The sequence below is a fragment of the Neopelma chrysocephalum genome, unplaced genomic scaffold, assembly GCF_003984885.1.
Source record: "Neopelma chrysocephalum unplaced genomic scaffold, ASM398488v2 Primary Assembly neopelma1_83, whole genome shotgun sequence".
NCBI lineage: Eukaryota > Metazoa > Chordata > Aves > Passeriformes > Pipridae > Neopelma > Neopelma chrysocephalum.
The window spans coordinates 341,509-367,233 of NW_020897745.1; the positions used below are offsets into that span (position 1 = coordinate 341,509).

A 25,725-nucleotide genomic window follows, 5' to 3' on the forward strand; every position below is an offset into this window, starting at 1 on the left:
GTTAAGGAGCATTATAGATAAAGCCTTTTTCTTTTCTTTTTTTTTTTTTTAATTCTGTAGTTTGCTAGAAGAGATATTCAAGCTTTAAAATTCTGTTTTACTAGATGTTAGAATAAAAATTGCACTGCATGGCCTTAACTATGCAGAGGCTGCAGAAAGGTAATTAAAATGCTGCAGCAGCAGAGGTGTTTGTTGCCATGTCCTGGCACTGCACATGGGCAATGTTTTACATCCCTCATTCTGCTGCTCTCACCCATCCCTGCTTTTGTCACTGTGAAATGCAAGGTAGATCTGGGCAGATTTATGACCATTTCTTGACATATCCATGGAGATGAATGACCCTGGGAAATTCTTAAATAGATTTTTAAGGTGGGGCTGAATACGCTTTTTAGTCCTCTGGTAGCCAAGAAATAATTTTTCAGTGGCAAAAAAATTGGAATTTTCTTTGCACACTTTTAACAGGATGATGCACTGACATGGGAATTATCAGCTGCTGCATCCAGGCAGCCCCTTTCAGAAGGAGAGTCCTGTTAAAAACCAGCAAAAAAACCCCCAAAGAATGGGTGGTTTGATGAGACCTGAGGGTTGTAAGGGCTGAACTGGGCTTGACCATGTCTCCCGTGGTCACCAGTGTCCAGGAGCACACGGCTGAGGGAGGTTGTAAGGCTTGGGAAATGTGCGGGAATTGTCCTTGTGCCTCCAACTGGGAGGAGCCAAGACGTCCCGAGCCTCAGACCTGAGGGGCAAAAATGAGGCAGAACACGGAGATCCTGAAGGTTTCGGAGATGTCACAAAGGGATGTGTGCAGGGAGGGAGGTTTTTCTCTCTCCAGAAATCCTCCTCCCTCAGTTTTTTGTTCCGGTCCCACCACATCTTTTTTGAGGGAGCGATTTGATTCCCAGTCGGTTCTGAGCAACCCTTTTTGTGGTGTTTACACTGAGCAACCCTTTTTGTGGTGTTTGTACTGAGCAACACCCTTTTGTGGTGTTTTGGTGTTGGGTATTAGAAATGTAGATCCTTGTAGTTGCCTCCTGTAACAGGGACAAGACTTGACCAAGAAAGGAGAACTTGGTGCCGTGTGTCTTGACTTCTTTAAGACTTTTTAACACTGCCTGAAATGACATTCTCAGGAGGAAACCCTGGCTTAGGTGAAGCTGCTCTGGAGTGAGATTTACAACCAGTTTCACTGTCAATGTAGCTGAGTCAGCTGAATGGTATTCTGATTTTTTCAGTGTTTTAACTGAAGGTCCAGACAATGGAATGAAAAGATGCCTCCTACCTCTGCAGAGAACACCAAGCTCAAGCTGGGGCTGTAATCGTGCCGGGAGACAGAATTAGGAGTCAGCATAACCCTGACAAATTGCAGACGATAACCTGAAAATAAAGAGTGGAATTCAGTACAGGCAATTAGAAAGCCCCGCATTTGGCCAGGTATAATTAACTATATAGCATTAAAGCAGATTTCCCAAGGAAGTCGTGCAGTGGGTGGTGTTCATGGAATCATAGAATTGTTAAAGTTGGAAAAGACTTGATAGAATCATTCTAAGATAATTTCTAAGAACTTTTAAGATCATCAAGTCCAACCATCAACCCAGCACCATCGTGTTCATCACTAAACCGTGTCCTCAGGTGCCATATCCACCTGTTTTTTGAACACTTCCAGGGATGGGGACTCCACCACTGTCTTGGGCAGCCTGTTTCGGTGCTTGACAACCCTTTCCAGTGAAAACCTTTTTCCTTGTACCTGATCTAAACCTCCCCTGGTGCAACTTGGTGCCATTTTATGGTCAGCCCAGATATTTTTTACACCCTTTCCACACCTATTTTTTTGCCTGTTTTGTTTTTTTTTTTTCAATTTTTCTCCTCTTAAGGCCTTTTCCTTTCTGACCATCAGTGAGTGGTGCCACTCACAGCATCATTTTGAAACAATGACAGCTTTGTTTTATATCCTTTTTTTTTCCTCACAGTGCATACCTTGGTATTTTTAGTGTTGAAGTTAGTCTCCTGTTTTATCCCTAAATGCAGCAAGTGTCTTCTGTGCTTCTATGTGGTCAGCTTTAATTTTGATTAATTTCATTACCGTAAGAGTTTATTTTATCCATCCTGTGCCATCTGTTTCTTTTCCACTTCATTCATATATCAAATGCCAGAGTTGTTCTTGAATTCTCCAGTATCTTCCCAATGTCCTGAGCTAGATTTGAAGACTGAATTATTTCACTTCAAGATCTCTATCAGAGGCCCAAGAGGAAGTAGGAAAACTAATGGAGACACTGATGAGCAGAGATGGTCTGTATGGAAGATCTTGAGTCCAGGGATCTTATCTGTTACATTTTAATTACATTTGTTATTGAATTATATTATTCTGGGGTTTGTGAAAGGTTATGACTACAATCTGAGCAGTTTCCTGGGGAAAAAAAAAAAGGATATGAACAAACACAAGGCATAATATTAAGATTTCTGTCATAAAGCAAGGACTAAAGGTTGCAGTGCTTTTTTTGACCTTTCTCTCATTTCAATTCTCAAGACATTTTCCTTTAAGAAGAGAATGACTGTCAGATTCTGCTATTCTAAGAAAGCTGTAAGATTTTTATTAAGTGGTGGGATGGGGGTCAAGGCCTGGGCCAAAATCAACAACCACACTCTGTCCTCACACAGAGATTGATGATCAGAAATATTGAGAAATGAAATTTTAACTAAATATTTTGGGAATCTTCATCATGTTTTGCCTTTTGTTTGCAAGTTCTCTGCTATCTCTGAAAGGGTGATTCTTTTCTCTGTATTAAACAGTGAGAGGGAATGTGCTCCTGGAGTGTGTGTATGTGTAGGTTTTCATTTTTATTATTTTTGGAGACTGCACAGGTTCAGGTCAGCACTGAGGCTTCTTATTCTCCTAAGAAATTATTCCTTCCTACTTAATCTGGAAGAGCCTGATGTTCTTGCTAAGGAAGTTCTGGCTTCCCCCTGAGCTGGTGCTCAAGTTTGAGACTAATAAGCAACTTAATGCCTTCTTAAAAATCGGGAAATTTATCTTTTGGAGATAAATCAGCTGCAATTCTTCCTGTGGCAACGGGATTTTAAGCAGGGGCTTTATCTTGGAGTGCAGGCTGTGCCCTCAAGTCTCAGCAAAGCAAAGTTGTGATTTATTACAGGATGCTCAGGAATTAACACCATGTGCCTAATGAATAATGTCACATATTTGGACTTCAGTCTCTTCTCAGCCTGCTGCTGAAGCTGCAAATTTTATCAAAGCCATTGGAATATTATGGGGACAACATCCTTCAGAGCACCTGTGGTTCAACAGGAAATATTCTGGTTTAAAAAAGTTAATAGGTGTGAAAACATTGCTTGTGCAATCGAATATTAAAGTTAATAATTTTTTTTCCCATTTATAGCAGATTGCATTAAAGAGATCATAAATATTTAACTACTTGTATTCATATTCTGGCCAGAAATATTTAGCAAATTTAAGTGGGTTTCTGTGATGATTTTCTGAGGTTGTCTGACTTGATGTCCTTGCTGTGGCTCCAGTGTCATTAATGAATAAAAGGGAATATTTAAGCCTCTCAAACACCTCACTTCCACCTGCATTTTTCTGTGTAGAAAAACAGCAGGTTATTTATTTTTAGGCTTCAAGTTTAATTGGTAGTGGTAGATATGAGAAATACTGAAGGTATTTGTGTGAATCCTGTTTGTAAAACAACAGCTGTCACTTAAAGGCAAATCCTCATTTTATAGGAAAGTTTTGTTTTTGCCCCTTGTTTCTATGTTATACTATCAATTTTTCTTTAATATGTACTTTAATTCTATCGTATGTACTTTGTAGTCAATATTATTGAAAGAAAAAGCAACCAAACACAAAATTTTCTGTAAATTTAGAATTTCCAAACAAGCCTTTGGGGGAGAATAAACATACCAATGGCTCTTCCAGTACTGAGCTGCTTCTAATTCTTCTGAAAAATCTGAATGTATTAATATAGTTTCTGTCTAACATTGGATGATGTCTCTGGGTGTTGTCTTGGGTTGATTTAGTTCCTTAAGAATGGATCCATTCCCCCTGATTGTATTTTAATTAATTTGTATTCACAGTCGTGGGTGAAAATGTTTCAAATTATTAAAACCAACAATAACAACAAATCTTGAATACATGAATGTGAGATAAGAGAGGATGACACCCAGGAAATGTAAATCTTCATAATTGTTCTTCTATGGCACACACGTCTATTTATCCTCCTGAAAAGAGACATTTCCTGCTATTCAACGTGTATAATCCCATTCTTAATTTCATATAAATACTTCCAGAAAGGTTGTTTGTTCTTTGTAGACTCATCCTTCTTAATTGCTGATGTTTTCAAGATGTTTGTTTAGATGTTTGTCAAAGCTTTAGAGAGTTTCTTGTCAGCCAGCAGCAATTTCCTCACAAATTAATAACTTCAATAACTCTGTTGATGCATTTCTGAGCATTGTCCCTCTGTTGCAGACCTGTGTGACTCTGCTGGGATGAGTGCAGTGAGACTGTCTTTCTTCCAACTGTCTCTGGAAGTTGTGGAGTAACTTTCAATAAATCAACATAAATTAATACATTTTTGGTTTCTGGGGACGGTGTTTTCCTGCTTTAGAAACAATCTGACCAGCGAGCTGAAAAAAAAATAATTTAGCAAAATTATTTAAATTATTATTTAGGAACATTATTTAAATTATTATTATTATATTTTCTTTTACATTTAAAAGGGAATGCAACCACTTGAAGCAGGTATTGAAATCCAGGTTTTGCTTTTCATGGTAAAGGGTAGAGATTTCAGGAATCTCATAATTCCTGATGTTTCAGAGTGCTGATAATTTTATTTGGCTGAAACACAGGCACTGAGAAGTCTCTCTCCTCTTTCTCAGGAATCATGAGATAAGGTGAAACTAAAATTCAAATGAAATGATGTCAAATATAGTCTAATGACCTAATTGCATCTGAGCTGCATTTAGTTTTCAAAGAAATACAAATCACTGGCACTGTATAATGCAGAACTGATCAAACCTATAAAAAGGGTATTCCACAGGATGTGTCCCTTATTTTTTCTTCCAGTTCAGTCCTAAAAACAAACAAACAAAACCTCAGACCCCAAAACAACCTTTGTTAGGCCTGCGCTTTTCTACGTTATGCTCCCACATCATCTTCTAAAACCTCTTGCCGCCTTTCTGACAGTTTGCCAGTGCAGTAAATGACATTTATTTGGCCTAAAATTTAATGGAAAACCAGTTCACTTCACAAAGGCCTTCAAGCTTAAAAATAGGCATGTGAAATACTAAAGGGTTTGCTTAATAAATACCACTAAATAAGTGTAATTTGTAAGATTGACCTTTACTTTTCAATCCTTATTGCTGCTACTTAGGAAACACCTTTTAGTAATGCTGTCATCAAAACTTGTATTTACAGAAAAGGTCTGACTGTTGTTTTTTTTTTTATGAGAGAACCCGAGGCTAAAAGTAGGAAGAAGAAATAAAAAATTGGAAGAGAAGAGCAAAAGCAGTTTGCAGTACAAGCCTGATTGAATTTTTGAACGTAGTGTTTCAATAGATAGAAACAGAGTCTGAATGTGTTGTCCTGCACGAAATGTAAGAAAGTTCATTTGCTCCTTCTGTCATTATTTAATTTTAAATGTCAAGAGTAGCAAAGAAAATTGCCTTGAGGAGGACTCAGATTTACATATTGAATGGAAAAAGTGCAAGATCATAATTTTTGATAGGGAGTAGCTAAACACTGAAGTAATACAACCAATCTTTGCATAAGGGCTCTTACTTGTACTGATTAACAGTACATTGTTATGTAAATTAAATAGTCTGAGCAGCCTGGTCTGGTGGGAAATGTCCCTGCCCATGGCAGGGGGTTGGAACTGGGTGACATTAAAGGTCCCTTCCAACCCAAACCATTCTGTGATTCTGTGATTTGTAGTCAGGCAAAACTGTAAGGAAAATATCCTTAATTTCAAATTCATAGTGATTGGCCATAGTGGTCTTTGCAGGAGTTTAACTCAATCAATCTGTGAATAAGACAATTTATTTGAGCCCAGGGAAAGTCCAGTGTGGTTCTGGTTGCTGGTGTAGCAGGATCAGCAGCTGCAGGTCATCCACTCTTGTTCATGGTGGGCCAGTGCTGTTGCCTAAAAAGATCCTTGTTGAGGCTGCAGATCTTCCTGTGGAAGAAGAGATCCATCAACACCTCTGGAAGTGAATCTTTCCAGTACAGATCTGGGCTGAAGTACAGTTTTATAACAATCAAAAATAAATAGGCTTTTATGTCTCTGTTATCCTGGTCACACCTCCAAAGCTTCCTACGCTTGCAGTAAAGAAAGTGTTGGTTTCAATTACTGGCTGAGCTCATCATTCTGTCATCCCTGTGGGTAATCCCCATAAATAACAAATTATAGAATCTGCCTTGATAGATAAATCTTAGTGAAAGTTGTGTTCAGTGATGCAGAATTATCTTCTGTAGTGATTTAACAGCAAAGTGGCCTTTTGTTAGCTCTCTCCAGAGTGTACATAGGTTAATCTGTTACACTATAGAAATGTAATTCCCTTTACATTTATGAGGGAATGTAACAACTCAGAACCATGTGCTTAACGAAAAAAAATAGAAGGAAAATCAGTTTTTTTGTATTTTCCTTGATAATGGTGTTCATATAGTTTACAGCAAATAGCAAAAATGAGAACTTATCTAGAAACAGAAGAAGAGGTGCATTCATATTGAAATGACACTAATCAATTAGCATGGTTAATAAAAGAGATTCATTACATCTAAGATAAAAGTGCACAAACAATACCCAACCCAAGGATAAATACACCCCTTGAAACAGCAGTAGAAGTGCTTGCCCTGATATCCAAGTTTTCAAGTGGCAGAGTGGAAGGATTTTTGCGTTTAGTTTCACCAAATGCTTGTTCTTTTAATACTTTTCTCTGCTTTGGCTGTGGTACTTCACAAACGGTTCCACTTGTAGATGCTGATTGCAATATTTCTATTCCCAGTCTCTTGAGTCTCCTTGGTTGTACTGTGGGTAGTATTTTTACAAGCTGTTGCACATTCCCTGTGCCTCAAACTTTTCGTATTGTGCATTCAGCTGCATTTATTTACAAATTTTTGGACTTTCATGAGTCAATCCTTTGTTTTTATTTTTTTTCATGTACGAGTTTCTCCTGTCTCTGTGCACTGCCCTGGAGGCAAAGAAATTAAACTGCATCCTCAAAGACTCTGTTGGGTGGTTTTCAACTTGTCTAAACAGCATTTGTGAAGAATGACCATTCTTTGCTTGAGCAGTACTTAGTGGCAGGGGAAAGTTATGTTCCAGAGCTTTGTGTTCTCTTCTGTTACAGTTAAATTGGAGAATTTTGGCATTTTAAAAGGCTTTTCTTTTAATAATTAAAGACCACAGTTTAGATGTGCTTGTTAAGAAGGTGACTGAAAAGATCTAAACTTTTTTTTTTTCAAATTTTTAGCAGTAATAGCCTACTGAGATAATTGTGTAAAAATGTAATGTGGAATTATATACTCTTAAGGATGACATCCTTGTTAAATAGCTTATTCTTACAAATACAGCCTGAAGTCCATATATTTAATATTAATTAATGCATTCAGGTTTTAATAAAAAAGCTTAGTTGGTGTGTCTTTGCCTGTGCCAAAAGGAGTTGAAAAAACCAATTTCGTGTCACTTTGTGTTTCAGACAGACCAGCTTCTCTTTGGCACCCGCTGTTCTGTTCTGCCCGTTGCCACTTAGTGCTGGGAATATATATCAGATTATTTTCTTTTGCATTTCTCAGACTTTCCTTGGCTGTCACTGCCGGTTGAGGTTGTTTTCCCTCCAATTTGTGATTTTGTTCTTTCCTCCACCGCGGGGTTAAGTTTAATCCAGAGTTATTGTGTTGCTGTTCAGAAAATCGATGCCGGTGGTGGTAAAGGGGAGAGACAGTGGGTTGGGAAGGACTGTTTAATCTGCAGCAGGAGGGGAAAACAATCTGATCTTTATTGTGGGGAAGGAAAACACAACCCCACATTCAGTTATCAGGTAGGCAGGCAAATGCCTAATGCTGTGGTGATTAGGAAGGTTTAGGTGCCGTATGCAGAGGGATAATTTGGTGTATTGCTCATGGTTTTGTTGAGACAGACAATGAGAAAAAATGTTGACGTCTGCTCAAGCAGATCTGTCTGCGGAATGTGTGGGACAGGAGTAGCTGCTAGTTCTGTGTGGGACGATGGTGCTGCTCTCTGTGCTTCTGACAAAAAAATCTAGAACAGCAGGAGGAGGACGGAGACGGCTTCTGTTCCTGGCAGATCCTGGGACAAAGCCAGTACTTGCTTCTGGTTTGACCAAAGGCGGTTTCTGGAAGTGTTCTCTTTTGCCACGTCTGGAATTCTGTCTCTGAACGAGCTTTTTGGGTTAGCAACTGACTGCTGTGGCAGGACCCCAGTGAGGGAATTCTGAAGTGAAATCAAAGGAATCAAAAGGAGTTGGGTCAGCAGGTTGAAGAAGGGGATTCTCCCCCTCTTCTCTGCTCTTCTGAGACCCCACCTGGAGCACTGCATCCCACTCTGGGGTCCCCAGCATAAGAAGGACATGGAGCTGTTGGAGCAAGATCAGAGGAGGCCACGAGGTTGAGTAGAGGGCTGGAGCACCTCCCCTATGGAGACAGGCTGAGAAAACTGGGGCTGTTCAGCCTGGGGAAGAGAAGGTTGTGTGGAGACCTCAGAGCAACCTTCTCATGTGTGAAGGGGCCCCCAGGGAGGCTGGAAAGGGACTCTTCATCAGGAACTGTAGTGATAGGGCAGGGAGTAATGGGCACAAATTGATATGGGAAAAATTTAGGTTAGATACTGGGAAAAAATTCTTGGCTGTGAGAGAGGTAAGGCCCTGGCACAGGTTGCCCAGAGAAGCTGTGGCTGCCCCACCCCTGGAAGTGTTCAAGACCAGGTTGGACAGGGCTTGGAGCAACCTGGGCTAGTGGAAGTGTCCCTGCCCATGGCAGAGAGTTGGAAAGAAATGGTCTTCAAGTCTTCTAGCTTAAGCTCTTTAGTCTTCCAACCCAAACCACTCTGTCATTCTGTGTTTGAGTGCCAGCATAGCACCTCACCCTTTCAATGAATGGGATGTGCTCTACTGAAAAGTAATATGTGATCCCCAGCCCAAAGGGTGAGGTGGTTGTTCTGTGGTTGCAGGTACACCATATGTACAACCATCAAAAGACAGCTTTGAATCTCATTTTAGCTGAATACTAATAAGTTGAAAGCTCAGTCAATTGGTATTAAAAAACCAAAAACAAAACCCCAAAAGAAATGAAATAACCTTTCCACAGACTCTGTCAAGTCTCTCACACAAATTGTTCGTAACAACACAATTGCGTTTTTCTTCTGGGTTTTATTTTTGTTTTTTTTTTTTTTTTAAGAAAGATTTCTCTGTTCTATTGCTGTGCAAAAGGCACACAATAGAGAGAACTGAGGGCTTTGTCAAGGTCTTGACTGCAGATGAAATACAGGCTTTGCCTTCTTAACCTCTCTTCTTAACAATGTGCGGGGGGTATGTGGACTACTAAGGAGGTCAAAAACTGGCTGGACTTCTGGACTTCTCAGTAGAAGTGGTGGAAGATTGATGCCCAACAACTGCCAAGGGAATTCTGCAGGGCTTGGGGCCAAGCTGATGTTGTGCTTTGGGCTGAAATGCACCTTCAATAAATTTTCAGACCAATCTGGGAGGAAGGTCGATATGAGGAGTGTCTCAGCAGGTGAGGAAATGGGCTGACAGAAACCCAGGAAAACTCAACAAAAGCCAGTGCAAAGTTCTCTGGTGGAGTAACCTGATGTCACAGTATGGGATGGGCACAGGCTGACTGGGGGCTGCTCTGCAGGAGTGTGAGTCCTGGTGGACAACAAATCAGAACATGAGATTGGAGAACAACGTCGTGGGAAAGAAGGCCAAACTCACACTGTGCTGTTTTTGTGGGTTTAGCATAAGAATAATCTCTTCTGTCTTTTTGTGTGAGAAGTTATAGGTGCTCTGTATTTACAGTCTCACCAAGGTTTTCTGTGCTGTTCATGGAGAGCAACAGAATGGTGGTGGTGTGACGTTTGATGCTGTTGTGCCATTCTTTCAGGGTGGCATTTCAAATTCCTACAGAACTGAAACAACTGGCAAAGTAAAATGAAAAGACTCAAACAGTTATTTCCCTCTCCCTGTGTACTTGCACCGAGTGTGGAGATTGTGGTCACCATGAAATGGGTGACTGAAAGTGAAATGCATCTGAAAATTCGTGATCAGCAATGTTGCTTTGTTCAAATTCCATAATTGAAGTCATTCTTTCTCCAGACTGGATTCCTGAATTGGTTGGTTAAGGATGGGGAAAGAAAATAAAAGCAATAGTCTGGTCTCATCTGGTCTGTCTCAGATGATACAATTTAAGATGAAGGAGGGTAGATTTAGATTAGATATCAGGAAGAAATTCTTCCATTTGAGGGTGGGGAGGCCCTGGAAGAGGGTGCCCAGAGAAACTGTGGCTGCCCCTGGATCCCTGGAAGTGTCCAAGGCCAGGTTGGATGGGGCTTGGAGCAACCTGGGCTAGTGGAAGGTGTCCCTGCCCATGGCAGGAGGGTTGGACTACGTGATCTTTAAGGTCCCATCCAACTCAAATCATTCTGTAATTCTGTGTATTTTGCAGAGTTGTGACTTCATTTAAATTAATTTTCTTTTTGTTTCGATAAGTACTGATAGAACAAGGTAATAATATTGGCCCAAACCTGTGCACATTTGGCTTTGAAGAAGTTTGCACTGTCCTCTTGGAAAAAAAATATTTTCTTCATTTTCTTGGTAGTACTTTGAAATAATTTTCTTTATTTTCCACAGTTGTTTGTTACTTTAAAAAAAACCCAAAAACATGAAGAATCAGTTAATTTCGTTATTCTTCATACTATTCAAAATAGAACTCCCAGAAAATTAGATAGTATCCATTTGGGGGGAATTTTGATTTAATCTGTGTATATAGAGAGTGGAAGATTTCTTGCTCCTGTTTTCTGCTATTCTTTATGGGAAAGGTTTTCATTAAAAAAAGATCTATTACTTGTTGCAGAGAACCCAGAGCACTAACTCACCACACATGTCAAATATTTTACTTCCCTCCCTTACAGTACTTCACATTAACTTGTGAAAGGGAAACTCCTGAGAGTCGTTTTCTTTGGGTTTCTGGTGATGTATGAGATTGTTTTAAATGCTGTTTAGGAGAGTTCCCAAACAGTAACGTTGCCCTGGGGGAGCGAGTCTTCATCCACAGCTAATGGAGGGCGCCCCGTGGAGTCTCTTCTTTGGCTCCTTCTGCCTCTGAGAAGCTTAAATGTCTTGCTATACTTGCCTTTAGGATTGCCTGCTCTCTTATTTTAGTATCCAGTTAAGGATTATTTAAATTGTTTTGTGTTTTTTCTCCCTCATACAATGTCTTAATCATCGGAGAAAAAAACCCTTAAGAGAGACAGATATTACCAAAGCTTCTGTTTTCGATGCGGTATCCAGTAAGGCAGGAAAATAAACTTTTAGGTGTTTTATTCCTTCAACAGAATCATAGAATCATGGGATGGTTTGAGTTGGAAGGGACCTTAAAGACCATCCAGTTCCACCCCCTGCCATGGGCAGGGTCACCTTCCACTGTCCCAGGTTGCTCCAAGCCCCGTCTGACCTGGCCTTGGACACTTTCAGGGATGGAGAGTCCACAACCCCTGAACTGGTCAGGAAAAGCTGCAGAATTACAAAGCAATTACCATCTCTCTTTTTTCTTTTTTTTTTCCCCTAGCCAGTACAACTTGTTGTACTTGTGCTGCGGTCGAGTTCCTTCAATAACTACATCCTAAATACTGCTGCTTTAAAGATTGCTAGCAGGTTTTTAAACCAACAGGAAGTGTCAAGAAAATGGCACGTTAAATACCAGCTAAGAATTCCACTTTAAAAAGTGTGTGCTGTTTACAAGTCTCACGCGGATTCAGTAATACAGCACCAAGTACCAGGAATCCAGGGATTTCAGGAGTGTTTTAGGATTCCTCTAGTGAGGTGTGCCCTCATGTGGTTAAGTGCAGTATCTTCCTTGAATCAGTCAGACACCCTTTGAATTTATTCTCTGTTTTACTAAAAACTGGGAGAAATAAAGCCTTTGGACCGAATGGGAGACAGTTTGATGTCAAGTACATTTTTAGTATTTTTTGTTTGTTTGTTTGTTTTACAGCTCTCAAGTGATTTGGTGCTTTGACATGAGTACAAATACACTTGCATTTAGCTCTAATTCAACCACGGATGTGCGTGTTTTCCTTGTATTGTGGTTTTTTTGGAGATTTTGAGCACCCACTTAGCAATATTTAGGACCAACTGGCTTCATTTCTGATCGATTAAACCTGATAACTCTGAGTATGGAAATGAAAACTTGCTTGTTGGTTTTCTCCCACATAATATATAATGCCAGTAGTCTTCTATTTTTGATGCTCTTTAAGTACCACAAGACTTAATTTTGTGATAATAATACATAGTTAATGATTCTACATATCTCACACCTTGCATGTGATGTGTGTGTGAGCTTGACTGTTAGCTCTGTATTCAGTATTGGAAGGAATTAAGAGTTAATGAGGTGTTATTTTGTACTTTTTATTTCTTATCCTTCATGTAGATTGGTAGCAGCTTTTCTTGGGGGCTTCATATCCTTATACCAAACTGCAGATGATAATGACTTTTCTTCTGCATCCAAAAGCAGTGTGACAAAGTTTTGCCCCCACATTTAAAATTGGTAGAATTGGAGAAAACCAGGGAAAAGCACTTATGGCATAAGTGACATTTTCTGTTTTAATTAACAAGGAAAATAACAGATGTCAGCAGGGGGGTTGCACCAGTAATAACTTATTAACTGTGAGACATTAAATAAAGTTATTGAATGCAAAAAAAAATTGCTTTATCCTCAATTACTGCTCGGTGGTTGCCAAGATCATTGAACACTGCACTGGAAGTTGACATTTCTGGCCACTTTGAGGTCAGTCCACTTATTGTGTATTTACTGATTATCAGAGAGGCTTGAGCTTTCTGGTTATTTTTAGCTGAGGTAAGATATACTTTATGTTCTACTGTTTCAGGGTACATTTTTGGATTTTAACCTGTTAACCTGTGCTGAGTTGCACAGAGATGATATCTGGAGCAAAATAACTTCCCTTTACTGGTTTCAACGTTTTGAGTTCTCACATGGATTCGTGATGTTGCCTCCCTGGGACAACGAGAAACAGAAGGAAGATGGTGACAGGATCCAGGCAGGAGGGATTGGTATCTCCAAATGTTGCTCCAATTAAAATTCAACCTATGCTATATAAAGCCCAGAAACATCCTGGATTTAGAGCTTTGGAAGACTCAAAGGTTTGGAGATGCCAAGTCTGTTTAGGCACCCAGCTCGAGGGGAATTCAGAAACAGAAGTTACAGGATGAGTTATATGATTAGTTCTCCTTTTCAACACATGGAGAAGAGAAGGGAGGTGCTTTGGAGTGAGAATTAGAAGATGGTGTGGGAGAGATGTGAAAGAGTGAGTTTTTTGAAATCCCATCCCTTTCTAGAACTTACATGCTCAACTCTGGGCCTGCAACAGGGAACTTGTGTCATATGCTGATTAATAGACCACAGGTTTGGTTGGAGTTAGTGTGAGTCCTCCTTCAAGGTGAAAAAATGGCTCATTCTTCTCATTTCAAACCCAAACACACTGGTGTGGCACCCCACCCTCTTATATAATATTCTAGATCTTAAGGTTCTAAATGTTCTTCACCCATGGGGAAAGAAGACTTGGTTCACTTCTCTGCCGAGCCCGAGGAACTTCAAACCCACATTTCCTACCCCCGAAGACAATCCTGTGCTCACCAGTTCATGTCCTGGTCTCTAAGCTATGTAAGGTGGTCATCCTACCAAGATTATGCCATTATGTGGGAATTCTTGTTCCTCTTTCCATCTTAGTATAATCGTCAACTGGTCTTATCCACAATGAAGAAATAGTTGACAGAAAATACATGGTTAACCCAAATCATAAACACGAATTTTTGAAATGGTGCAGCATAACTTGCTTAGTGTAACCTAAAAATAAATGAAATACTGGGAATCTGTGGCTTATGGACTGACTTTAGCTGTTGTACTTGACTGGGAGCAAATCCTTTTGTGCACTTAGAAAAACCACAGTGACTTAAAAGTAGAGAGGAACATCCTAAAATCTGACTTTTATCTTTTACTTGCATTGAAGGCAGATTTCATAGGAGCCAGGTTAAGCCAATGGTTTTGCTGAAGGATGTGCACTTGCTCCAGTTAAACACCTGCTTAAGCTTTTCTGCCTTGGCAAAAGCTGGAATTGTCAAAATCCTAACGAGATGCCAGATACCTGCGTTCAGGAAGGGGATTATTTAGTTCTTAAAAGAGAGGTTTTGTGATTCTACCAGGCAGAGACAGAGTGGGGGTCTTGTGATGGGTGTTGTTGCTTGTACTGCCAGTTCCATGAGATGATTTTGGTCCCAGTGGTGTTACCGGTTGACAAGTGGATGGTCTGGAGAACCTCAAATAATGTCCAGCAGCAAGTGAATCCTTGGGAAACCTGAGGAATATAAATTTTCAGTCTTTCATGAGTGGAACATGAAAATGATCTCTTTTTCCTGTCTACCAGGTAACTCCTTATATGATGGAGTTATAAGAAAAGAGGCTGGAGTTGATATTTGCCTCCTAAATAGCATCACAGTCCTTTAGTGCCAATTAACAGCAGAAATTTCTTACAAAAGGAGAATTTAAAAAGTTTTTCTCCTAGATTATTATAAATTAGAGCAAAATGCATTAGGGGAGACATTTTGTTGCCTTAATTTGTACGAATTATTGTTTCAGTTGTGAGAGAGTCAGTGAAAACATATTGCAGGTCTTTATGGCTGTTGTATACATTTTTAATAATTTTTCAGGAAGATTTGTGGGGGGAACATAACCATGATTTTTCTTTTAATTATGTTTTTGCTTTCTTCCTATTACTAACAATATATTTTGTGGAAACATATTTCAGGTTTGTGTGTCTGTTGTAGAAACTTTTGATAATTTTTCAGGGAGATTTGTAGGAGGAAATTAAGTATAGAGAGGCTTATTTTTTTTTTTCTTCTTTTTGATAGCGTAACAGGTAGTAAGAAATTCCACAGAGAATGAATACTTGCTGAAGAACTTTAAAGGTGCCTTATATAATATTCATTCACATTGGCTTCTTCCCATGGTGGGAGCACTGATAAGAAAATATAAATTAACAGTAACACTGTTACTATCTCTAAATTGCATCCTAAAGGTGCACCGTGACAGAATAGAAATATGCAAATCTGTTCAGGAATTAGTATTTGGCAGCAGAAATGTGAACTGGAGCAGCTCACTGTCCTCCAGCTACACTGGATTAAAATATCCTGGCTCTAATCAGTGTTGCCCGAGTTATCTGTGTACTTTGCAGCCAAAAGGAAGGTGTGTAACTGGTGTTTTTTAACATCCCAGCTAATAATTTATACATTAGAGAGAAGAGTCTGCTTATTTATGGATTCTTCTAAGCAGCAGGTGTTTGCAAACACTGAAGGGAACTGGGTGGAGTACAAAAAACCCGGGTTAAACCCCTGTTAAACCACTGGAGTTTGGTGTGGATGGTGAAAGTTGGATTTGCCACTAGGAATTCAAATATCTGTATAGAAGAGAAAGACGATTTCAGTGTTATGAATTAGGTAGACAGCTGGTGCTAATCATGGGGAGATAATTACAAGAGTTAATTATGTAAGCTGTTATGATTTATTGGGTAAGGACAGTGGCAGATTAGTCAAGTTGATAGAGAAAAGTGAAGAACGGTTATTATCAAAAAAACGAGTTATATTATGGACTGAACCATGCTCAGCAGAACACCTGTGTTCACACTTTTAGTGGTGTAATAGGGAAAAAAATCCGTTTTTCCCGTGGTACTAGAGAATAAGCACAAATATGGAAAAAACCCAAGTTCTCTGCTTCCCTGCAAAAATATGGAAAAAATCCAAGTTAGCTGCTTTTCTGTTTTGTATGTGAACGAAGAAGTAATTGTTGAAAGCATTTTCTCCTGTATTTTGCTCAATAATACCTTGGAGTTGGATGAGGATCAGCTAATGAACCACTGCTGAGAGCCACATCACAAAGTCAGTCTCTGGTGTGCAGGGCCAGGAATATCTCAAGTTCCACACGTGTTTGCTCTGCTTCTGAATAGTCAAAATGAACAAGGTCACAAACATAGCAGTGCTCAGGTCTGTTCTCTACCTCATTTTGAGCAAGGAATTGAATCTGTTGCTGGTGCTTTAACCCATAACACAATCTGCTTCTCTCACAAAGTATTTTGAAAGGTCTCTCCTTCATCCTGACGCCGGAGGAGACAAAAAAGGCAAACCCAGCCACGAGACAGTTCGGAAAAATGAAGAAATGAAGTTCTTGTTTTCCAGACAGTTGTAGTGATTTTTTTTTTTTTAAATATAACAAACTTCCTCTGGAGACAGGAGGGTTTTGAAAAGCAGTGCTCAGGGGGATCCCATTAGTATGAGCAGTGAGGCAATGAGGGAGTGCACTCGAGTGGAAGAGCAGCCTCATACCTCGAAGTGAAAGGGCCCAAGCACTAAAATGTCAGGGCTGTCTTTTCTCAGGCCATTGAGTGTTTCCAGCAGCTGGTGATATATGAGTGTATGAGAAGAGAGGAATAACTTGTAGCTCTTCACATTCAGGAAATGCCACTGGGAAGAAGAAGTAATATTTACTTAAAAATACAACGTGCGTATGGGAGAATAGTGATTTTTTTTGGTTTTTTTGTGCAAATAGTTAGTGATATTTCAGAGAAACCCTTTTACATTGATTTCACCTGTCACAAACAAACCAAAATATTTGTGTGGATGGTTTTCATCGTGTACACGTTTGCAGAGTTCTGTTTGATTTGCCTGCTTTGATTTGTTAAAAACAAAGAAACATATAAATGCTGCCCACCCTCAGAGAAACTCCAGCGGCCTCTGTCCTTGATATTTAAAAATTGTAGAATCACAGAATGATTTGGGCTGGAAGAGACCCTTAAAGAACATCTAGCCCAGTCCTCCTGCCATGTGCAGGGACATGTTTTGCTTGGATAAGTTGCTCAGAGCCCCATCCAACCTCATGTTGAATATGTCCAGTGATGAGGCATCCACAACTTTCTGGGTAACCTGTTCCAGGGTCTCACCACCCTCATAATCAAAAAAGCTCAACTTCCTTATATCTAATCTAAATATTTTAGTTTAAAGCCATTCCCCCTTGTCCCATAACTCCAGGCCCTTGTCCAGTCCACCTCCAGCTCTCCTGGAGCCCCTTTAGGCCCTGGAAGGGGCTCTCAGGTCTCCCTGGAGCCTTCTCTTCTCCAGGGGAACCCCCCCAGCTCTCCCAGTCTGGCTCCAGAGCAGAGGGGCTCCAGCCCTGGCAGCATCTCCGTGGACTCACTCCAGGAGCTCCATGTCTTACCTGTGCTGGGCACCTCAGAGCTGGATTTAGTGCTCCAGGTCTCACAAGAGAGGAGTAGAATCACCTGCCTTGACTTGTTGGCTGGGCTTTTGATGCCACCCAGGACACAGCTGGATTTCTAGGTTATAAACTCACATTGCCAGGACATATCTAATTTTTTGTCCACCAGTTTCCCCAAGCCCTTCTCCAAAGGGCTGCTCTCAATGCTTTTACCACCCAGTCTGTACTGAAAAGATGATAACAAGGTGTTTGTCCTTTGTGAGGGATCAGTGAGAAACCACAAGGATCAACAGTATAATTAAAAAGAAAGGCATATTGATATTTTCCTCAAAAATTGTCAACATATGTATATTTTTTAATGTGGTTATGGAAAATCTTGAGTAATTAATGCTATTCAAGCATATAATTAGGAAAGAGAAGGCAGGGGGAGAATAACAACTCTTAAACTTCTGGCCCACCCATTTCAGAAATCTGTAGGGAAGACAGTTTAATTCACAGAGCCAGGAATGTTCTTCTCTGAGCTGCAGCTGCTGACGGGGGATTAATTTGATGTGTGTGATTCAGCTCTGTCCCCTTTCACTTCAGGCATCCCTGCCCACACGTGACCTCTGCCATAGGGAAATCCATGCTAATAGAATTTTCTGCTTTCAGCAAAGGCATCCTCACCTTCCTTTTGTGCTGCTGGGGCTCTGTAAGGAAGCCTTAATTCAGGATGGGACTGAACTATTAATTAGTGAAGTTCTGTTTTTCCAACAGAGATCTGTGCTAGGGCTGTGTGAAGCTTCTTTAATAAAATAAGAGAGCAAGGTTCCCTAGTGTGATCACAAAGCCTGGATCATTGTAGGGTTGCCAAATGAGCTTATGGTAATTATCAAGTGATATATTTGATAATTGTATGGAATTTTGGGTGAGGTTTGCATCAATTACTTACAGAAGCTGACAGAGACATTCTGTCCTTTGTACCAGTATAGGTGGTGTAAGATATTTAAAAAAAAACAGTTGGCTTTAAAGCCCTGCCAGAAAATTGAGTTATGCTAATAAGATATTAGGTTTGGGTTTTTTTTTCCCATTTTTTCATGCAATTTTTATGAAGCTCTCGGTCATTGGCTTTTTAAAAATGGGAAAGTAGCTAATATGCCATGGGTTTTTCTACCACTAGTACCAAAAGACTTCCTCTTCCTCATTCTTACAGTGAATGTGTGGCTTAGGACACCAGTACATCACTTCAGCTGCCCTGATTTGTATCCTGGGTAGGGAGAATCGGATCCCTGAGTATTATGGATCCATTGCTATTTTTTCATGCATTTAACACCCAATGATACCCGGTTCAGTGTTCCTGTTTTACAGAGGGCAGCCTTTCATTGCTGGAGTCCTGCAGGGTTCCTTCTTGGTCCAGCCAAAAGCTGTGGTGCTCCCCCTGCTGTGTTGTTAAGCTTTGTGGTTTTAAGTTTCTAATCAGTTTACTGACAGCTCAGTGAGGAATTCCTTTAGGAAGCAGATTTTCCTTCTGTTTAAATCCTGACAGGATGTCGCTGTCTGCTGTGGTCTTACCCCAAAATGTTAGAAATACGGTAAAGCAACACTTATCCAAAGAGTTTGAGCCTGAATAATCTTTGCAGCAGGAGCTCTTCACACCTTAATGCCTGGAAAACAGCCACGGTGTTTTTGTCACCACTTCCACATCCCTGGCAGTGCTTATCTCAAGGGACAGTTGATTTCTGAGTGGTTTCTGACCCCTGTGTGTTCAGTGTCCATTTTATCAGCTTATTCATTTCTAAAAAATGAAAAACAGTGACAAAACCAATGCTTTAGCACCACTGCCCTGCCATACCTGCTTCTTATCTTTTTCTTTTTGCTGCTTGACTGTGATTAGTTCAGCCCAAACTGAAGAGAGGTTGAAGGGAAAACCCTTTTTTGAGGGATGTGCTGCTGGATCTCGTACTTTTAAATTTTATTTATTCGATACATGTGACCACTACATCCCTTCCAGGGAAGAGACAATGGTGGTGTTATTGAATTAGGTGATCCTATTAGCAGTCGGAGAATCGCTCAAACTGACAAAAACTTGTTTTTCTTGCCCAAAGGTAACAACACTTGTGAACACGAGCAACAAGGGACCATCTGGCAAGAAGAAAGGGCGCTCCAAGAAGGCTCATGTTTTGGCTGCCTCAGTGGAACAGGCCACTCAGAACTTCTTGGAAAAAGGAGATCAGATTGCTAAGGAGAGCCAGGATCTCAAGGAGGAGCTGGTTGCTGCTGTGGAGGATGTTCGAAAACAAGGTATGTGGGACAAAAGGCTTTAATAAGGGACAACAGCTTCGTTTGGTGCTTTTCAAGATTTCTTTTGAAAAAAATGCATCAGATGCTTTGATAATTTAATTAAACTTATATCCCATATATAAATACATATATAAACCCTCATGGTATATAAGTATGAAAGTAGCTATACCTTAATGAACAGGAACAAGTATAAAAAATGTTCTGACTTTGCTAAAACAATGTGTTTGGTTTGGTTTTTTCCTCTTTTAGCTGTTCTGTCACCACACAGTGACCTCAAATATAACTTAGCAGCCAGGCTGCCCAGTGCCAAAGCTTATTGTTTCATTTTCAGCTTGGTTTTTAGTCTGCTCTGTGACAAACTGATGTGTTTTTTCACTTGGCTAAATCTGAGCAGTGGTTTAAAGCCTGTGGGTGCAAATGTAGAATGAGGATTTTTGCATCCTAATAATTATCAACCAAATAGTGTAGCAATACAGAAGTACTTTTTGATTTCAAGTATATATTGAAATATATAAAAAATTATCCAAATCTGAAAATAGGAAGCTAATAGCAATATTAAAATAAATTATTATCTGGGTGTTGGTGGAAAGATAAATGAATGTTCTTGAGATCATGGATATCGTCTGACAATTTTCCTTCAAAAGGTAAAATGTGTATCAGATGCTTTCAAATTTACCTGTGTGGTAGGAGAAAAATGTGTTTTCAATACACATTGAAAACACATTTTATTGACTTTGATTCTAATTATCTTTATTGCAGCAGAATTAAGTACCTTTCAGGTTTATTCCATTGTAAATCCTATAATATAAAGATACCATCTGCCAGTATCATCAGCCCTGGGTTTTAGAACAAGGCTGACACACCTCCAACTGGGATTTCAAAAGGAGTCTAAAAGACTTGGGCATAAAATACTGATTTTCAGTGAGTTAGTCCCCCAAAACTCATGTTTTTTTCAGCTTGTGAAAATTGGAGTGAAGTGATCATATGAACAGGCAGGGTTAAAATTTTGTGGACATAAGCACTGATTAGTGAATATTCCAGTCTGTTCTGTCCTGAGGCTGTTTCTTCCTCCTCTCTGCTGTATGTATATTTGGTTTTACTGTTTTCCTGTTCCTCTGTGGTTTGGGTTTTTTTAAATATTCAGTTACCAGTACATCTGAACAAATTGAGTACTTGCTGTATACTCTATGTACAGTGATATTTCAATATTCTAGGGGGGGTGTGTTGATTTATTTTTTTGGGGTGGGTTTTGTTTGTTGTGATGGTGGGGTTTTGTTTGTTTTTTTTAATGTAGAATTTCAATGCTGATGCCTGGCTGTTCTGGCATTAATTTTCACTGTCACCTACTTCAGTTTCCTGTTGCTTGCATTACTTGTTTTGTGTTATGCCAAATTCTAGTTCAGCATCTTCAGTGCTGACACGAGTGCCCACGTTCTCTCTGAATTTATAACACTCCCTTTGGGTCTGTGGTGCTGACTCAGCTTCTCCCAAGGAGCCTCCTACTGAGTCATCAGCCTAAATTGTTGCACAGTGTCTTATCTAGACTGAATTTCTGACTTTTTAATTGACAGCAAGACTTTTATTCTCTTTGGTTTTGAACTATATTTTAAAAAACCCCAAACAACAATGCGAGACGCAGAGAGGTAAAAAAAGACCTTAAACCGTATTATACGGAGTAATACAGACATTCATCTTTTGTCAACACTGCAGGCTGGGAAAAAAGCCTGTCAGAAAAGTGGAGCAGCTTTTTTCTTTGGGTGTGCTCAACACGATTCTGTGGCTTGGAGAGCAGGAGACACCAAACCCCATCAGCAGCAGCCACGAGCTGTGCGAACGGGACCGGCCCCGCTGGGGTGGGAGACGACACGTTTGGCTCAGCGACATAAAGAGCTGGATTAATGAACCGAGGCTGTGTTTTGCTGGCTGATTTTCCTGGCAAGTTTCCAGCTTGGATAATTACATCCTCAACCTAAAAATGTCTCCAGCAGTCACAGCTGGCTCTGGGGTGCTCCTCGTTTCCTGCCCTGCGCTGCCGTGTGCTGTTCTGTTCTGCTGCAGGCAGCAATTCCTGCCAGGGAGACTTGCTTTCCATTGATAGGTGTGGAACAAATGCACTGTATCATTTGCAAAATACTTTGGAATAAATGGGAATGCAAAGGATATGTAGTGTTGAGGATCTTGTCGCTTTAATAATGTGGGAGGATGATCAACAGTTTTGATTTACGGAGTTGGGTTCTAAAAACACAAAGAGCAGGATGAAAATATTTTGTGCCTGAAGTTCATCCCTGTGTAATTATGTGTATTTATGTATCCCATAATGAGTCCATAATAGGAACACTTTGTCCTTATAGTTCAAAACCATCTAAGTGAAATTATCCAATTGCTGTGCCATGGAATGCTTTGCTGTGTGGGTGTTTGTTCTGGTGCTGTCAGAGTTGTGCCAAAGATCTTCCAGGGGGGAACAAATGAGACCTGGGAAATGTGGATATTTGTTGTTCATGTCTTCTTACTCTGAGGTTGGAACTAGGTGACCTTTAAGGTCCCTTCCAACCCAAACCACTCCATGATTGTATGACCATGAGCCCTGAAACTACAAAGTGCAGGAAAGTAAAGAAGAACTCATAGGAATAAAAAGTACAATACATGCTACACTCATAGTGTGGGTGACTTAATGCAACTGGTCTTTTATTGATTGTTAGAGAAGGAGAAAATTCCCTGTGGAGGAGAAATTCAGGTTCTGATTGACACAAAAATCTATGAAGAACTGCAGGTCCATCAGGCTCAGGTCTGATTAAATTTATTAAGAGACAGTCTGGGATGCTGCAGAAAGCAAGACAAGGAAATACATTATATTCATGTAAATTTATTCTATCAGTTAAATGACTTTGCCAGTGTCTATTTGTAGGTATGTGCTAGTGACTGTCTGATTTTAATGTAATTTTCCTGGAAGTTTTCTGGCATATGGCTGAAACATCCATTAAAAACATGATTTAGTCCAGCAGCTGGTGGTTGTGTTATAATTTCTTTTTGCTTTTCAAGCACAGTCAATACAACTTCACACCATAATTTGAAATTTGTACTTCAATCAAGGGACAGAAAATAGCTCTAACTGTTTTTTGTGTTTGAAGGCACTGTAAAGTTGAGGTAGGCCTAATTTTTTGTTCATGCAGATTTATGCACTTTATAGAGAAAGAATATGATCCATGTACTCTGTATCTGTGAGCTTGAAAGTGTGGAGAAACATCTGAGACACAAAACTTTCTTGGCAATTTTTTTCTCTGTGATGGAACACACTAAAAATAATATTTTTAGTGCTTCAATGCTTTTAGTTACCTAGTTTTGAAAACTTTTAAAAGGCTGATTTTAAAATAAATCCTATGAAAGGTCTTCTTCCTTACTTCTTCCCTCCTGACTTCTTCAGTGACCTTGGGAGAAAAGCAGGGAATCTGCATGTCTCAGGTGGTGGGAGCAGACTCCAAAATACACATATGGGAGAAACTGGTTGTTATTAGAATGATTTTTATTGCTATTTTAAGTTCATTTGAGCTCTTGTGATTTCAATGACAGCACTATGACATGGAGAGGGGCACATTCTGCACTGATACTTGTAATGCCGTGTACATTCACATAAAACTGTCTCAGTTTTGTGATACACAATATTTTTTTGAGGCTGAAAACATCACCCCAGTTCAGGCAGTTTGTATTTTAGGAGACCTTTCCTGATTGTACCATTTCATTTCAGTCAGGCCTTGTTGGACCAACAGTTCCTTCCCAAACCCCCATCCTTGCAGTTCCATGTTATCCCAAGCCTTTAACACTCGCTGCCTGGAGGTCTTGACTTTCCTGACTGAAGAATAAAATCCCTGCTGGGATTTTGCCTTCCTTAAAACTTTTCCACTTTCTTTAGAATCTCTTTGGACTTTTGGTTTCTGCCCTCTAATTAATTCAGTTTTCTTTCTTAACTGCATTAAAAAAGTGCAGCCATCTCAGTTTCGCAAGAGTTCCTGCTACTCTCCTCTACTCCTTTCCTCTCCTTTTCTTTGCTATCTTCATGTCATTAGACACTCACTTTATCTTCCTTGCAACTTGGAATTACCTTGAAATTCTGGAATTTCCCCTGTCTCATGGTGTCTCTCTGTCTCATATTCCCTGTTAACCCTTCTCACTTCTGCCTCCTCATACCCTCGTCCTGTCTTCACGTGAGGTCCTTCTTGTCTCTCGTGTTCAGTCATGGTTTTGAAATGCAAAGTAGAGAATAAAATTAAAAATAAAATGTCTTTCCCTTGTTGTTTTTTCCCCCTCTTTACCTTACAAACTTAATGTAACTTATTTGTTGTCCTTATTTTCTCTACCAGCAGATCACACTCCTCTCTGAATCCCTCCCTGACCCTGGGAACCTCCTTCACACTTCTGTTAGCCCATCTTTCTGATTGTACTTAGTTTTGTCTATTCTGTCCCTTTTCCCACTGGATTTCCTTCCTTTATCTTACATACATTTAAGTCCAGGGTATGAACATCTTCTTACATAGCATGTTATGCTCTCAGATCTGCTTTCTTGGGAGAGTCATCTCCCACAGACTTTCCAGGACTTACCCAATCTATTCTCTCTGCTGTCCTTTTGATTTGTAAAAAAAAAAAAAAAAAAAAAACAGAGGAAAAAAAAAGGTTTGGACCCCATTAGTATCTAAAAGCTTTCCTGGAATAGTTTGGTTTTAACATTTAAAATACAAATAATCCATTCCTCTGTGGTTCACTTGGTTAATAAGGATTCAGCTAATGGCTGTGGTTTGCCCTCTCTGTCTCTCTGCTACTCCTGCAGCATTTTTTCTGGTTTATAAAAGATACAGAAGTCAAATTACTTCATGAGGGTGTTTCTGTAGAAGCCTTAAAAGACTTGTAAAAATACAACTCTCACTTGAGGTGGGAAAGGAAGAAATTCTTTTTATAGAGAAACAAACGATGAAGTATTGTCTGATTTCTGCACATTTTCAACTCTGAGTCCCTGTGACTGGACTCAAACTGAAAGGTTGATCTACAACTGAAGATTTGTGATGGTATCTCTTACTGAGCACTGATTATTTCAGGGATTTTTTGATATTTTTTTCCGACTCTTTCTGGCTGTTATCCCCAGTTGAATGAAAGAACTGTAATATACTTGGGTTGAATCTAGCAAGTATGAAGGAGCAATAACGGATCCCTTAAAAATAATTCAAAAGAATCTGATATTAATATTTTATCACTTAGATTTTGTCTGCATGACCTGAGCTATTGTTTCTTACCTGGGTTGGGTGCTAGAGAAATCTAGAGAATTTAGAATTTTTCCTCTAGAATATAGAAAATAATTTTTAGGAACAAAAACCATATCTTTTCACTTAAATGTATGTTCTCCCTATGTTTATTTATAAAACTTTTCACTGAACTATATGAGAACTTCACATTTTTTTTGCTAATAGAAGTTAGTGTCTGCTAGTTCTTGGTAGAGGAGAAAGTGTGTCTGTGTGGAAAGAAATTACTGGGAAGCAGTTATTTGAGACAAACTAGAACTTCTCTCCATTCTGAAAGATGAAATGAGGCTTGTGGTTGGTCCTGCCTGATGGGGCAATGACTCTTGGTCTGCCCTGTAAAAGAACCTGTGTGTACAATAAGATATTCTCTTTTTTTGACCTTAGTAAAACTCTGCCTTGTTATTAAAAAATACTCATAATCTATTTTGAATTGCTTGTTAGGTGTGGAAGTGACTTCAGTTGTTATTCACCTTTGCAGTGCTCCTCCTCAGGAATCTGGCACGTTAAATGTCATTCCATGCAAATACTCCAATGCTGGCTCCTCCAGACTCCTTTCGATCCATTAATTATCTTTCAGCTCTCAGAGAATTTAGCTGCAGAAAGACATTAAAATGCCTTTTCTGAAATGATTTAAAACAC

General features: G+C 39.7%; 1 protein-coding gene across 5 annotated transcripts in view; it reads left to right on the forward strand.

The window, feature by feature from the left end:
* CTNNA2 (catenin alpha 2) overlaps positions 1-25,725 on the forward strand; it is a 492,427-nt gene that overhangs the window by 78,591 nt on the left and 388,111 nt on the right. For all 5 annotated transcript variants that reach the window (XM_027691274.1, XM_027691275.1, XM_027691276.1 and 2 more), the window contains one exon: positions 19,606-19,801. In XM_027691274.1, coding sequence (XP_027547075.1) covers positions 19,606-19,801 — 196 coding nt within the window. The remainder of the gene's footprint in view (positions 1-19,605; positions 19,802-25,725) is intronic.